At 26.5% G+C, this 16,269-nt stretch overlaps 2 protein-coding genes across 3 annotated transcripts in view; one reads left to right on the top strand and one right to left on the bottom strand.

Moving 5' to 3' along the window:
- LOC129965711 (annexin A4-like) overlaps nucleotides 1-7,474 on the top strand; it is a 32,161-nt gene extending 24,687 nt beyond the window's left edge. Inside the window, exons 7-12 of one of the 2 annotated variants that reach the window (XM_056079825.1) lie at nucleotides 396-475; nucleotides 1,824-1,877; nucleotides 3,017-3,206; nucleotides 5,160-5,218; nucleotides 5,303-5,425; nucleotides 6,335-7,474. In XM_056079825.1, coding sequence (XP_055935800.1) covers nucleotides 396-475; nucleotides 1,824-1,877; nucleotides 3,017-3,206; nucleotides 5,160-5,218; nucleotides 5,303-5,425; nucleotides 6,335-6,391 — 563 coding nt within the window. In that variant the 3' untranslated portion in view covers nucleotides 6,392-7,474. Of the gene's footprint in view, nucleotides 1-395; nucleotides 476-1,823; nucleotides 1,878-3,016; nucleotides 3,207-5,159; nucleotides 5,222-5,302; nucleotides 5,426-6,334 lie in introns of both variants that reach the window. The other variant, XM_056079824.1, reaches the window with a different exon arrangement.
- A 3,282-nt stretch (nucleotides 7,475-10,756) lies between these two features.
- Nucleotides 10,757-16,269, bottom strand: part of LOC129965784 (fatty acid hydroxylase domain-containing protein 2-like) — a 35,875-nt gene continuing 30,362 nt past the window's right edge. Inside the window, exons 6-8 of the mRNA XM_056079965.1 lie at nucleotides 13,575-13,783; nucleotides 12,929-13,201; nucleotides 10,757-11,306 (exon numbers count right to left, since the gene is read on the bottom strand). Of these exons, the coding sequence (XP_055935940.1) occupies nucleotides 11,162-11,306; nucleotides 12,929-13,201; nucleotides 13,575-13,783 (627 nt within the window). The 3' untranslated portion in view covers nucleotides 10,757-11,161. The remainder of the gene's footprint in view (nucleotides 11,307-12,928; nucleotides 13,202-13,574; nucleotides 13,784-16,269) is intronic.

Here is a 16,269-nt window from a genome sequence, read left to right as displayed (position 1 = left end):
TTTTTGTTAGTTCTTGGTCTAAATGTTTTTCTTTATTTTCTAAATTTATATCCGAATACTGGTATGCATGTTACATGTTTTAATTTCTTTATATATAATATTGTAACATGTATGCTATGAGAATCTTCTCTGTAATCTTTCATGTTTTGTACAACATTTTGAGTAGTTAGGTGAATTAAGTGAGGATTAAATATATAAATAAATAAGAAGGGCTTTAAATTTTATGTTTGGCCATTATTTTGTTAGTAATATTTTAATGCATTATTAAAAAATATAAGTTCTTAAAAAAGTGGATGAAAAACATTTGTCCCCTTATAATCAATTACTGAATATGAAATATACATATAAAAGTTTCTAAGTAACTTCGAAATTCAAGCCGCCCCATTCTTTTGCAGTGTATGGAAAATCTTTAGAAGAAGATATAAAAAGTGACACATCTGGACATTTCCAAAGATTGATGGTTTCAGCTTGTACTGTAAGTTTTTTTTTCCCCCCTTCTATTTTAGTAATATAAAAGGAATTAAGGATTTGTTTCATTGTTCATCACATTAATGAAGTATTATTTGGATTACAAGTTGATATATTTTGATGTCCAGCGTTATAGTACTTCTTAATGCCTTTTCAAACTTTATTGTTTCAGTATTGATAAAAATGGAGCAATAATTTCAAGTGTTTCAGATATATCCAAGAATATTAGTATTATTCATGTAACCAAAATCATTTGGTGTTGATGTCAAAGTTTAAGTAACTTTTAACTTATTTCAGATAATCTTGTATGAATAAAATAAAATTGAAACTTTTTAAACTTCATCTTAGATATGTAAAAAAAATTCAGATTTATTAGCTGGTAGTAAAGAATCTTTCTGAGAGAGACAATATGTTGATTTCTCTGAATGTTTCCATTCTCAGCAATTGTTTAAATAAGTCAGTTAACTGTGAATAATTGAATGGAATTCTAATTAGAAATATTGCTGTGTATAATTTTTAATTTTAAAAAATCCTAAACTATTCAATTTTAAAACTTTCATTGTTATAATTTGTCTTTAAAATTTTTACTTGTTTTGTGACAGTATATTTACTTAATTTTCTCAGAATTATATTACATCTAGATGTTTTTAGACTTAATTGAATGTACTTTTCTTTATTTGATTTAATGCTTTATGTCTAAATCTTGCTGTTTTTGACATTATAAATATCAATTAAAATTATTTGAAAGATTATTTTATACATTTATTTTGAATTTCACTTCTTAGATTTAAAAGCTTATTTTTTTTTAAAATTCTATTTCAATTTTGAAAAAGTTTAAGTAGCAATCTGTTTTAAATTTTACTAAATATAAAAGACTGTTTAATCCCAGAAAGCTTTTCCTAGATTTGGTGAAAAATAGAAAATGGAATGAATAATAAAAAACAAATTGCACTAAAATTTGTAACACACTAGGCCCTTTTTCGTAAGGTGCGCAGTATAAAGAATCGCAGGAAGTTGCATGTCAAGGGCACCTACACCTTTATAAAAAACTAAAGCATCATTAGTAATCAGAATTTTAAAAACATATCTTAATAATACATTAAAATGCATTAATTCTTAGTTCTTTACAAATATTTTGTTATAAAACTTAATTAAATGTCAAAACTGAAGAATCTGTGTATAATAATGATAAAGGGAACTTGCTATCTTGTGTACCTTTGCAATTTTTACTCAATATTTTTTCCCTCTTTTTTTCACAAGATTTGAGATAAATTTATCTAGTTGTATTAATTCTGTTGTCATTTATCTCTGAAAGATATGACATTTTCAATTTCTTTGCTTCTATTTTTGTTTAGGGAGCTAGATCTGAAGACCCTGCTGATTCTAATCGAGCTAAACAAACTGCTGAAGTAAGTCTTCGTTTTTCTTATCATTTTATTAAAATTAAAAATAATTAAATCAAGGCATATAATTGCATGTTATGAACAATTTCTATTTAATTTTATAGCCTAGTTTAATTTCATAGGTTTAACTTATTAAATCTCATGAAATTTAAATTTTTAATTAACGGAACTCCTTTATTATTTTAAGATCTAAGACTGATGTTTATAGTTGTTGTATATTATTAAAAGATAGACAATAAAACATTTTATCTGATTTTTATTCTCGGTAACTTCCATTCATTAGGGAAAAGATCATTTTGCAACCATCAATATATGTGTGTGCATCAAATTCTCTGCTATGTATTGCAATTTTATGCTAGAATTTAATTTGAATTTTCTTATTATGCTAAATATCTTTTATGTCATTATTCAAAAGAATTCTTAATAAGTTTTCAGTCCTGTAGATTGGTGATCCTCTCCTCTATCTGCAGCTATATTTTGAACTTTCCTGAAATGTATTCCAAAACGCAGATTCACAAAAAGTATTTTTTTTTAAAAAAATATCATTTTTTGCTGCTTTTATTCTTGTTAAAGTTAAGATGCATCTATTGTAGAATACTTAATTTTTTTTTAATGCAAGATGCTGAGCATATAATTGAAATTTTGAAAAATTCCTGATTGAAAAATAAAAAGTAAAGATAACATTCTAGACCTTCTTCACCTGCTAATTAATATTTTAAATAAACTTTACTAGTTTATTCTTTAACACATGCATCAAAGCAAATTCTTTATATTTATTTATCCCATTTATACACATATATTTATCCCACTTTTACACATTTGTATGTATTTTTTCGTGTGTGTGTGTGTGTTTAACAATTCACTATGTTCACTTTTCCAGAAATGAGTAATTGGTTTAATTATATTTTGATTTCATACAAATATACCAACAGATAATGAATTTGGGGAAGGGGGGGGGATATATATTCTAGACTTTTCAGTTTTTCTAATGATGTATTTTAAGAAATTGAAAGTATTTGGGGGGGGGGTTCAGAATTTAGTTCATAATAAAGTTAAAAGCTTTTAAACTAATATTGCAATATATTTTTCTAATGTCAGATTGCTTTGTTCTATTAAAAACTTATCATTTGAAATTATTATTATAGGCTTTATATGCAGCTGGTGTAGGTCAGTGGGGTACTGATGAATCCACTTTCAATGCTATCCTTGTTTCTGAAAGTTACCAACAATTGGCCCATACATTCTATGAATATCAAAAGCTTGCTGGACATACAGTTGCCCAGGCTATTGAGAGTGAAATGTCTGGAGATTTAAAGAAGGGCATGCTGGCAATCGGTAAGTGATGAATCACTATATTTTTAGATGTACTGTACTCTTATCTCAAATTTGATATCCTTTGAAATTTGTTTTTAAACCGATTCTTTTAAGTAAGTAATCACGAAATTAAATTGCATTGCAATGTATTTGCCTGTTGTTACATTCTTTTGTCAAAGTATTGTATTTAAATAATTCAGTTTCTACCAATAATAGGATGAAAAAGATTTTTTATGTGAAAATCTATAATATTCATATATGACATTTTCAATAATGCAAATATTTGAATATTTATTACAATTTGATATTGACATTTATGCTCAATTAATCACTTTATGAATGTATCTTTGAATGAAAATACACTTATAAATAACTGATTCTTTTAAAATCTTCAAAATTCAGTATTTTCTAAAAATGTGTTTGCTAAATATTCCTTGTTAACTGTGTGATAATATTTCTTAGGATATGAGTTAGAATAGAATAAAATGTAAATAATGATGAACATCATAAGTGACATATATATTAAGCATATCCTAATAAATTGTCATAATTATAGGAAAAAATAAATTTAATGATGTTTCAGCTGTTACATCTTTTATTATCTCCATTTTACCCATTAGATGTAATGATTTTGAATTTGCATGTCTCATTGTAATAAATATCCATTAATACTATATTTATTTCTGGTAAATGCTTCACCATCGTAGTTGCTCTTATTAAATTCAAAAGAGTCTTTAATTTTCTGTGTACATATAAAAATATTACTCATTTAGAATAATATTAAAATTTCTAATATCTTTGAATTATAAAAAAGACTAGATATGACATAATCAGTTAGAATTTGGCCAGTTATGGTATTTATACTGTTAATCTTATTACAACTCTTACCCTCTTTAAATATATTTTTAATTATTATATTATATGCTGTTATTATTATGAATTTTGAAAAATATCTTCATGCAAATTTTTTTTATATGATAATAATCTCATTATTTTGCTCCCCTTGTTCACCTGACTTTCTGAAGGACATTTATTAATTTATCTAGTAATTGATTTTACTAATTTTTTACAGCGTAATAAAGTTTACATAAATATTTTATATTTCTGACTAAAAGGATTTGTGTAAAATTTTAAAATTACAAAAAAAAAAAAAAAAAGTGAGCATAGGACATAAATTTATTTAGATTATAGCTCAAGATGCCAATCAGCTTGTTGCAACTTTCTCTTTTCCCACTAAAATTACATCAAAAACTTTTGTGCAAACTAACTGATACATTTTACAATGAACTGTTGTATATGTATTGAAGTTCTGTCAGAGCTCCTTTTGTTCAATCAAAGAAACTTTTAAAAAACCAAGTTTTTCTCTCTTTTTCTTTCTTACAAATTAGTTGCTTCAGTACTTTTATCTTGTTGAATACACTTGAATAAATACTCATGTTGACTGCAACTAGCAAGAATTTGTCCTTTTTTTTTTTTTAAGTTTAGTAATAGAGGAACTGCCATTAATAATTAATTATCCCTTCTGAATTGTTTTGATAAATTATGATTTGAAACAATGAAAATTCCGTAATCAGTAGAAATGGGGGGGGTGAGTTTATTCTCAATTTCATTCGGGCTTTCTTAAACAATCGGTATCTATTTTATAATTATTAGTAAGTTGTGTTGATTTATAAAAAAGTAAGTAAAAATAGTTCTAATATAATTTTTTTTTAATTAATCACTGATTATTTTACATTTCATACCATTCATTCTGATTAAAAGTATAACATCAGTAATTAACTCAAAAATGTAAAAACATGAAAAAATTGATTTTTTTTAAAATTTATTTGAAATTAGCATTCTATGCTGCACATATTAATAATAGTTTAAAAAATATATACTTCAATGTTATTTTATTTTGAAAATATTTTTATAATTAATATTTTTTTTTTCATGTTTAAAGAAATATAGTGACATTTATTTTGATTTTTTTAGCTAAATGTGTCGAAAACAGACCATTTTATTTTGCTGAAAAATTGTATAAAGCCATGAAGGTAGTAAGTAATTTATTTCTCATTATCAACATTTCTCAGGACAATAGAAACCAATTTTGAATTTAATGGAATTTTTTTACTCAGGGTCTTGGAACTGATGACGATACCCTTATCCGAATTGTGGTATCTCGTTGTGAAATTGATATGGTCCAAATCAAAGCTGAATATGAAAGGAACTATGGAAAACCATTAATTGAAGCCATACGTGTGAGTATTTGATAATTCTCAATTTCTCTTGATTTTCTGTATCAGGATGTAATATCATATATGTTTCCCTCTGATGTTAGGAATGGAGCAAATATTCAAATTCTACCATAGTTGAATTGAATGCTATTTATTGTACATTAAACACACCAGTAAGAAGAATAATCGTTCATCACAAAATATTTTTTTCTCTAATATATTAACAAATTACATTTTTTTCTTTTTTTAAAAAAAATTCAGGTTTTTGTGTATTCTCAAATTATATTTAAAAGAACTAATTGAAAACAATTTTATTTACAAAAAATTATTGATATTATGGAGAATATTTTAAACTAAAATTGAAATTATATAAAAAAAAATGTGATTATATTGCCAATTTCAAAATACCATCCTTTTAATTAGATATCTTTAAATCAAATAAAGACTCTGATGGTTTTATTATACTAATATTATGCAGTACTTGAATTGACTGTTTTAGTGTCTTGCATATAAGTTACTAATGAATGATAGAAATCATAATAGTAATGAATTGCATAATGCATTAAAAAGTAAATCTTTCTTTTAGTGGTAGAGCCTACATTTGAATCAAAATATGAACATCATAATCATAATGATTTTGCATTAAAGATATTGTGTAAATTTTATGTGAATTTCTTAAACATTACTCACTCTAGTTCCCAGTGAAATAAATTAAATTTCAATGACATAAATTTACTGTACTTGCATCAAATCTCATTTTTTTTTTTTTTTTTTTTTTGAAGCTACTGGGATTAAATAACTAAATGTGATTTATTTTTGTATGATTTGAGATTATTATGTTAGTACAATTCAGCATTAAAAATTCCATGCCCATTTTGATTTTTTTTTTTTTTTTTTTTTTTTTTTTTTTTTTTTTTTTTTCTATCCTGTTAGGGTGACACGTCTGGAGATTACAGGAAAGTTTTAATCAATCTTGTGGAACCTCAGTAAATGGCTTCAACTTAATTGGCTATGCATAACTTGCTTTAAAAAATGCAAGATGTTTTGTGTGGTGCTTTGCAAAAATTGGTTCCTGTTGCAGTGTCTTTAGCAAATTTATTGTAAATAATTTGTTGCATTTCCATGTTTTAAAAAAGAATGTTAAAATATTTTAGTTAAAGAAACTGTTGCATTTTCCCATTGAGATCTGTCATGCTTCCATTCAATTCTAGTACAAAAGAAAATATTTTTTTACGAATTAAATTATACATGTTAATGTATAATTATGATAGTTATTTTTATTTGTAGAAATTTCATATTAGAAATTATATATTTGTTAATTTTTGTGCATTAAATGTTATTAAGCATTAATCTAGAAACATAAATTTAAGAGTTGTTGTTCAATGTTATCATAGATCTTTGCTTTATAAATCAAAATTTTATAGAATTGTGATCTGTATGAAAAATGTGTTCAATGCTTTCAAAGGTATTTTTATTGCTGAACAAAAGTGCTTAATTTTATTTTTTTATGCAGATTTTGCTTTGTGATATTTTTTATTACTTTACCAATTAGAATAAAAATGTTTCTATGTATTTAGTTTTCTTAATCTAAAAACAGTCAAGTCCAGTTTAATAATTTTGTAAAGCAGGATTAATATGAAATAGTCATTAAAATACAAATAACAAGGGAAAATATGCTTGTTTCTTGTGGATGAACACTATATTTTAATGAATTTAGCAATCTTTTCTCTTATTGTTTGCCTATAAAAAGATTAGTATAATAATTAAGTCGTACTTTAAAAAATATATTAATAAAAGAAAATTGGCTTTGCCTCATTTTGGCATATTGTAGTTTGAACTAAGTAGATGCTATTTTTATATTCTAACAATTCATTTTGATATTACCATTTTAAAAATAAAAATACATTGATTTAGTAGTATCATCGTGTTTTTAAAGTCCAAAAACTTCTGTCACAAGTGAGATTCTTCATATAATAGTGAATAAAAATAAATAGCACCTATAAATCAGTTTGTTTTAAAAAAATTTATTCACAGTTTTTGGAATATATTATAATAAAATGCTTTTACTATTCAGTTTAGTGGTTTCTCTTTTCCTTATCCTCTCACAGAATAACAACTTAAAAGTACATGAAGTAATGTTCAACAGCACTATTAAAATATCTTCTTATTGTACTTATTTAGAATATTGGATATTATGCAGTATCAATATTTCATCGATAAGACAATATATATATTTTTTTTAGCATACATAATCTAAAATTAAAAAATGAAGCATAAATATTATTGTGAAGATTGAATGGAAACATTAAGTATAAGCAAATACCAACATTGTGGATGTAAACTTTTCTTTTAAGAAATATAATCTTATTACAAGTTACATGAAATAGCCCAGCAGTCGGTTTGAAGGAATAAAGTTATAATTGAAAAATATGTTTTTAATACTTGTTAAATTGTTATAATTTTCTGGCATTTTTGTTTTGAAAATAAAAACGAAATGCATACTTGTCAAATGCAGAATACTTATGAATATATACAACTTTAGAATAAGTTCAAAATTCCTTATTTTATTTTTAAATAAAAATGAAGCAAAGGTCAGTATATAATAACGTGTAATGTGGAAAAGATTTAAATGTCTTACTCTGAAATTGACAGCTTTTATTTTAATCAGTAGAGCTGATCTTAATCTGGCATACAAGATGAGTTTTGTCTAATAATTTGAATTGCATTATTTTTTCTAAAAATCTTGATATCCTTCTAATCAGCAATCAAGTATGGAAACCATAGAGACTGTCTGTGCAAATTAAATATATTTATTTTTAACTAGTATGGTTTTATGATAGTTACTATCAAACATTTAATGTTAGAAAATAAACTGTTGGCATCATTTGAAATTTTATTCATAATTTCAATATCTAGACTAAAAATATTATCATTAGTTATGTATTGTTATTTAATAATTATTTTAATTTTAGAAAACTATTCAGGAATTTACATTTATCCTGCAGGGAAGAATTGTTTCAAGCAAAATGAGATCAAATTAAGTTGTCTTATCACGGATGATGTTTATCAGTCTGAAATATTAAAGAATAGTCTATTACAGGAAACCGTGGAAAGCTACACCAGAAATGTGAGCCATCATCAAATGAGATGTTCACCATAAATTGATTATTATTATTATGAAAACTTTTGGCTTCACAATCGCAAATTTCATGCCTATGATGAATGGTTAGTAAAAAATTAGCAGGGTTGCCAGATCTGATGAAAATTATAATACTTTGAGTTTTGAAGAATTCTGTAATTTTCCACATTGTTCACTATTTTAGTTCAATAGTCATTATGTTAAAAAATCCAATTTGAAGATAATTCAAAGATTTGTGTATGGTTCTATATTCATACTAGTTGCTTTAATCCCTTCTAGGCCAGTGTTTATTCTATTTGTAGGAGGAGGGCAAAACATGAATATTATGGATTGTATAATTTTTATTCTCAGCTCCTTAAAAAATTTCAAGACATTCAATTACTACAAATTACTAATCTAAAGAATTTGGATAACAAGCATATATAGTCTACAAGATATTGTTACATATAAAGACTAACTGCAGATAATATATCATTGGCCTATGAAGAAATATGTTTTCTAAATACATACTGCCTATTTTAAGCAATTAACAATGTGAAGAAAAGGCAACCTAAAAGCTTTTTGACCTATGATTTAATATTTGATGTAATAATGCAAGAAAATGTCTTAAACTATAGCTAAAAAGAGAGTTGCAGCAATTAACAAGTTACATAATGTGCAAATCAATAATTTTCACAAAGTAAATGCATTCATATGTAAATTAACATAAATACTTTTTTTAATTACTTTTATGAAAATATTTTTATCTGGAAATCCTTTAAATTTGATTTGGTTTCATACCCATTCTATTTCAAAAGACTTGATATTCAAATTTTCTATAATGCCTTATTAAATATTCTAAACCTAATATTTTGCTAGTTATTTGTCTGATAATATGGCACCAAGAATTAACAATAGTAGAAAAAAAACTTTGGTTATTACATAAAGAAAGAAAAGTCTATTGTTAGAAAATGAAAAATCAAAAGGAGTTGTTTGCTACACATTTTAATAAACATGACTTTGATGTGACTTTTTACAATATATACTAGTGCAATAAAAGCTAATAAATTATCGAGGGAAATAAAATCGTTTCATTGAAGTAGTTTCTTATATTTATAGAAGTAACTTCATTTAAAGATTTTATTTTCTTTATTTCAAGAGGAAAGGGGTATAGGAAGAAAGTGTGGCCCCTCATAAGGTGTGAATTTGAAAAGAAAATTGAGTTTATTTTTTCTGCCATGAACCTTATCTGTTTAGGTGCAAATTTTAAAGCACGTGAATGAAGGCATTAATTCGAGCAATGCCAGATTATTAAGTTGTCAATTGCCAAGGGAATCCCCAAGTTTAGAAGGTTTGATGGTGCCTTATAATTTAAAAAATGTACAATCTTATTATTAAATATTACTTAGATTGTGTTGAGATAAATTGTGTCATTTTCTTTGTCTATTTTGTTTACTTTTAATTCGGCACTTTTTTATGTGATATGTTAAAATCGATTTTTTTAGGAAGTGATCTGTAATCAGTCATTTATTTATAATAATAATATAATTTCAGTGTATTAAGATTTGTTATTTAAAGTTACTAACATCAAGACTAAAATTGATAAAAAAAATTAGCTGATTAGAAATTATATTACACAAGGGCCTAGAAGATTTAATCAAGCCTTGAATACAAGCAAGAAATATATATATTAAGGAAGCTTGCTTCTTAGTTGTGATAGCTCCAGTCACTCCCTTCGTTCATTTTAAAAACAGATATTAAATAGCAAATATTCTATAAGAATTGCAATGATCATTAATGGAATATTTGCTTTGATTTGAAGGATTTTTTGTTTGTTTGTAGTTAGGGCAACAAGAAATAGCATCAAGTACTTTTGTCTTTTCTTCTAATTCTAAACACACTTATAAAACTTCATAAAAAATTATATTAGTTATTGACTCACAAATAAGAATATAATTGTTTGAAATGCCTAAATACATAGGCTTTAAGTTTAAGGTGTTTAAGATATTTTGGTTCATATATGAAATATTTCATATATGAACTAAATATCATATATTTGGTATATAAAAATAAAATTAATATCCCCTTCTCACCTCTTAATTTTTATGTATTGGTTGATTATTTTATTTGCATTTTGCAATAAAGGATATTAAAATAATTTATATGATTATTTTGTAATTTTTAAGAAACCTAAAGTGAGATAAGAAAAAAAATACATATTTATATACTTCGATTATTCAAATCCAGTTATAAAGCTTTTTTTTTATTGTAGAGCTATATATTATTTGAATATCCCTTCACAATTCATGGGGAATTTTTAGATAATTTTCCATAATTTATGTTTACAGTTAGTCAGAGATTGATTAGCAAAATCTTAAAACTAACATTTGAAATCTTTGGTATCTATCTGTTTACTTTATTTTCACATGTTCTCTCCGAGAGGGGTGATTTTGTCGTCTCGAAGGCGAGTAATTGTGAAATTAAGCAGATTTCGAGTTTTTCCCCTTAATAGCCTCATCGCCGATGGCCTTGTGAGTGTTTCTTGTATGAGATGTTTGCACTGAAGTCTATTTCGTATGTTATATGCTGCAGTTCAATCAGTCAGGTTCATCCTTTGTCCAGTTTCAGATGCCATGGGATTATTATTTATGGTCATCTTTCCGCATACGCAGAGGGGTCAAAGATAAAAGCACCAGGTCTCTCTTGTAGAATTCCGATTTTCTAAATTGTTTGTCAGTGCCGTGAAACCAGTCCAGTGTGCCAACAATACCAAAATTCTCATTGAATCTGAAAAGAAAATGAAATATATTTTTGAATAATTTATTATTGTCGCAATTTCCTAAAATACTTGGAAATGTTAATGAATTCGTTTTCAAAATTGTCAGTTGTGTGTAATTCGAAACTATTAGAAAGGTAGAGATATCAAAGAAAAAAAATGGTCTTCAGAATAAGTTGCATTGCGAATTTAACCGTAACCATCAACTTACTTCTATTTAAATATTATTTGGAAATTTAAATGAAAAATATAAAGTCAAATGCATTTCACTTTTATTATTGCATATCACTCAATTTTTGAATTATGATTTGAGGCATCATTTTATTCGTTAATCAATACTTTGTGGATATATGAAGTTATATGTCTCTAAAATGCGATTTGTTCTTTTGTTACAATTCTTTTCCAGATTCATAATTTTTATCTTCTGCAAGATCGTGTTCGATTATTCTTTAAATGTCATTTCTTTTATTATCTGGCAAGCTGCCTTTGGTGATCAGTTGGTTCATCAAGATTAAAAATTTCAATTAAATATTTTGTGTAGTTTTGTCTTAATGCCTTACACGCACACAAAAAAAAGCCTTCAAATTTTGATAGGCATATAATTTATGCTATTTTAGATTTTTAACACCAATCAATTTATTATGATATGGATGCCCCAGATTTTCTTTTCATATCTTAATATGCCCAATGATATCACAGGAAAGCCCAACAGTGCTTAAAAAGGAGCATACTTTCAGAATGTTGTACCATTGCTTGATATGAATTTAAACCTTAATTATATGCGCAACAAAATTTATTAAAAAAAATCTACAATTTTGGCGATTTTGAAAAAATTGGTCTAGTTGGTGCTGCAGCCTCTGTTTTTTTAATTTTATTTTCAATATCATTCGAAATGAAGGTAGAGAGGACAGATAACTATAGGTTATGGATTTCATACAAAATAAAAATTGACAAAATCGTTGCATTAAATATTTTGTTTAGTTGCTATAATTGTCGAACACTGTCAGGGTTATTTTTTTCCCCCTCAAAGCGATCAAAAACAGGTCCCCCCCCAACAGAGTTAAATAATCTTTTGAAATATCTCTCGGAAATGGACGATGGTTGAGAGAAAAGATACCATCTATTTGATATAAAATTCACATGACTCTTGATAGTATTAATTTCGTATGAAATAAAAATTGTCAAAATCAGTAACTGTGTTTGCGGCTGAGGGAATGGTTCTTTGGTTTTGCAGTTATTTTTTAAATGTAAATGATTGCGGACAGCTAGTCACCAGAAGCGGCTAGTTATTTATTATTTTTCAATTTAAACTATATTGTTGATTGTATACAAATATTACTGTTTGAATGCCGGCGTCCTGGCCTAGAGATGATCTGAGCGTCCCGCGTTCGAGTCCTGGCATGATTGTTCTTTACCCTGTGTTCTATCTGTGAGGTGTGAAAGAGTCTCCCTGTAAAAAGAGGTTGTGCAAGCGAGTGTGTAAGTATCATCTTCATATGAGCAAGAAGTCAGACTTCTGCCCTTGTGTGCTCGGGAGCCTTTACTCTCAGAAACTACTGCATAAAACTTGGGCTTGTTTGCCATAATTAACAAGTGCCACAATTAACAACAACTATTTGACGAACATTCTTACTTGAGATGGTGGTTATGATGGAATTCGGGTGTAGGAGTTAGTGGTAGATGATAACCAGAATGAACAATCACGCCGTAAGCAGTAGCAAAAGTCAACCAAGCCCACAGCGAAGTGACGTGGGTTCCAGCAAGAATAGATCCCATGTAAGTCGGCAAGACATTGGCCAATACTTGTTCCACAGGATGACAATAGATGGCGCTCATTCCTATAGGTATTATCCATTCATGGTGTTTCTTATGAAAGCGCTTATATAAAAGAGGATGGTGCAAAAATCTTTAAAAAAGAAACATATTTTCTATCATTTTATAAAACGAAAATTGGATTTTTTTAAATATAGTCAATAGTTTCATTTATCTCAATGTGCTGTAAAAGTCTATTAGCAATGATAATCAGAATGAAAAAAAAATATACGAATTAAAAGTATTTCAAGGCATTTGAGTGTGTATCTTAAATAAATGTAAAAGATTATATAATATTTTAAATAATTAATTATAAATAAAATTTATTATTACTCACAAATGATGTCAATTATTATTACACACAAATGATGTCAAAAGCTTTCGATGCCTAAATTTTTCGAGTCGATTGAGTAAAAATCTAAATTTTTCCATGTACTTTAAATATTTTATTATCAATACTTACCTACCTGTGAGAATAGTAGAAGAAAACTTCTTCGGCTGATATCTGAGCAACGATGTCAAAAATAAATACGTGTGGCTTTGGAAGCGTCATTCCCATATTGTATCCTATGTAGTTCCTTATTAAGAAACAGGAGCAAATGACAGGAATCGAGATGACCGTCTGATTAAAAAGCACTTGAGCAGCAACTACTCGAAATGTATCTTCAGTGAATCTCTGTGAAAGTAAATTATCGTCAAAACTCATATAGTTTAGCTTAGTTATATTAATATCTTGTCTAGAAGCTAATTAGATGTTTTGGTACGGACCTTAATATTTTGAGAAGTTATAAATTAAATTTGGCACAATCTTAGCTGAAACGCTGTCTCCAAACTTTCACACTAGACTAGTACTCTGCTATTGGAGCACACACATTCATATATTGAATTATCATTCATATGTATTCATAAATTCATCTGTAGTTCAATTACTTATTTGTCAGTATCTATCTTCTTTCAAAACAAAATTTAAAAAAATTATTTGTTTATTTATTTATTTGAAAATTGAAAAAGCATTAGATCTTTAATAGCAGTTAGTATTGATCCTTCCATAAAAAATATGCAATATTAATATTGATCGTTCCATAAAAAATATGCAATATTAGTATTGATGCTTCCATAAAAAGCATGCAATATTAGTATTGATCCTTCCATAAAAAAATATGCAATATTAGTATTGATCGTTCCATAAATAATATGCAATATTAGTATTGATCCTTCCATAAAAAATATGCAATATTAGTATTGATCGTTCCATAAAAATATATGCAATATTAGTATTGATCGTTCCATAAAAATATATGTAATATTAGTATTGATCCTTCCATAAAAAACATGCAATATTAGTATTGATCGTTCCATAAAAAACATGCAATATTAGTATTGATCGTTCCATAAAAAACATGCAATATTAGTATTGATCGTTCCATAAAAAATATGCAATATTAGTATTGATCGTTCCATAAAAATATATGCAATATTAGTATTGATCCTTTCATAAAAAATATGCAATATTAGTATTGATCGTTCCATAAAAAAATATGCAATATTAGTATTAAGTTTAATGGAAATTCTTACAACTTTTTTGAGTACCGCTTTTGAAATTGAATATGTCGTTTTCAAATAATTAAAAAAAAAAAATCTCATTTTGTTTCACTTGATTTTACAAACAAAGCATTAGAAGTAATGCAAAACAATCTCATTGGAGGAGGAAAATTTATCCTGATCGTACCTGGACCCTAACCGAAGTGATTATAGATATAAAACTTAAGCCATGATTTTTTCTGATTTAAATTTCTTTGTCAGTGTAAGCTACAAAGACGTTTCTCCATACACTTCTTTTCAGCTATTTCTAAATTACTAAAATTCAGTTTTTGACAATCTCTTAATATATGAGAAACATACTGCAAAGTGTAGGGCAATTTTTGAGTTTATGAATAATGACATAAATATAATTTCTGAGGGAAAAAAATTTGTTTTAAAATTTTTCCACCGCCCCTAAAAAAATGCTGAAGCTGCTGGATTAACAGATGAATGTATAGGCCGTGAGACAATCGGAAAATCATTTCATAAATTTTGGATCATTATTACAAACGTATTGAATTATATATAATTTACTATCTAAAAAATCTATTCAAACTCCAGTATATTTTCATAAAGCAATAATTAAATTTGAAAAATCAAGACATTAGAAATTTATTGTTAAGAAATAAGCTTTTTATCAAAATATGCGATTTGGAGGTGGTTTTCCACTGTACAATTGTATCCAAATTATTTCTTATTAGGCATACCAAATAGAAATATGTAAGTATCAAAAGTTTTTAAATGGCGTGATATTAGTTTAAAAACGCTGTATAAAATATTCCATTTATTAACAAAGTGGCATTTGTTGTTAAACTCTTGTGAAGCAATTCTGCTTAAAGAATTAAAACTAAGCTTCTTATTGCTTTTTCCTTCATACTGATTATAAACAAAATACATTGGTTGTAAATTACCCGTATAGTAAATCTGAAGACAAAAATCGATATTATTTATCGAAATATATAAAGTATTCCTCTATTGCAATTTCATCCTTTAATTTCATTGATTTTGTGAAGAAAAAGGGTAGGTAAAATGTGATTTTCCAACGAGCTTCATGAATTTAAGTTAAAAAGCAGTCGAAGTTTAGAGTCTGAAAATCATTTTCAGTCGCTAAATGCTATTATTTAAATAGTGTAGTGGTCGACTATAGTTTTAGTCTAATAGTCGAAGAGTTTCAATAATTTGAAAGCAGACTTGTATCAATTTTGAGACTACAAGTTTGTTGCAAGTTAGAATATATTATTTTGTAAAAAAGTTCTGAATATTTTGATTAGTTAGTTCGATATATTTTAATTCCTTTAAGAAATGGCAATTCATATGTGATTCATTTTACGAAAATAGTTAGAAAAATTTTTGAAAAAAAAAAAAAAAAAAAAAAAAAAAAAAAAACGGGGAATAATTTCCTATTCGATATTTTCGTGTACTTCCCCAATTTGCCGTGTTTTGTGCTTAACTTCATAGTATATAACATGTAAGAAAACAAGTAATTCTATGTTTGGGATTTATTTCCATTGTTTTCCAGTCCTATTGTATATCTTTCAAACTTCGACACAAGTTATCAACTTTAGTAACAAGCACAGATCA

The sequence above is a fragment of the Argiope bruennichi genome, chromosome 4 (assembly GCF_947563725.1).
Source record: "Argiope bruennichi chromosome 4, qqArgBrue1.1, whole genome shotgun sequence".
NCBI classification, from domain to species: Eukaryota; Metazoa; Arthropoda; class Arachnida; order Araneae; family Araneidae; genus Argiope; species Argiope bruennichi.
The sequence above is the reverse complement of the archived record's forward strand: the minus strand, read 5'-3'. Positions and strand labels throughout refer to the sequence as shown.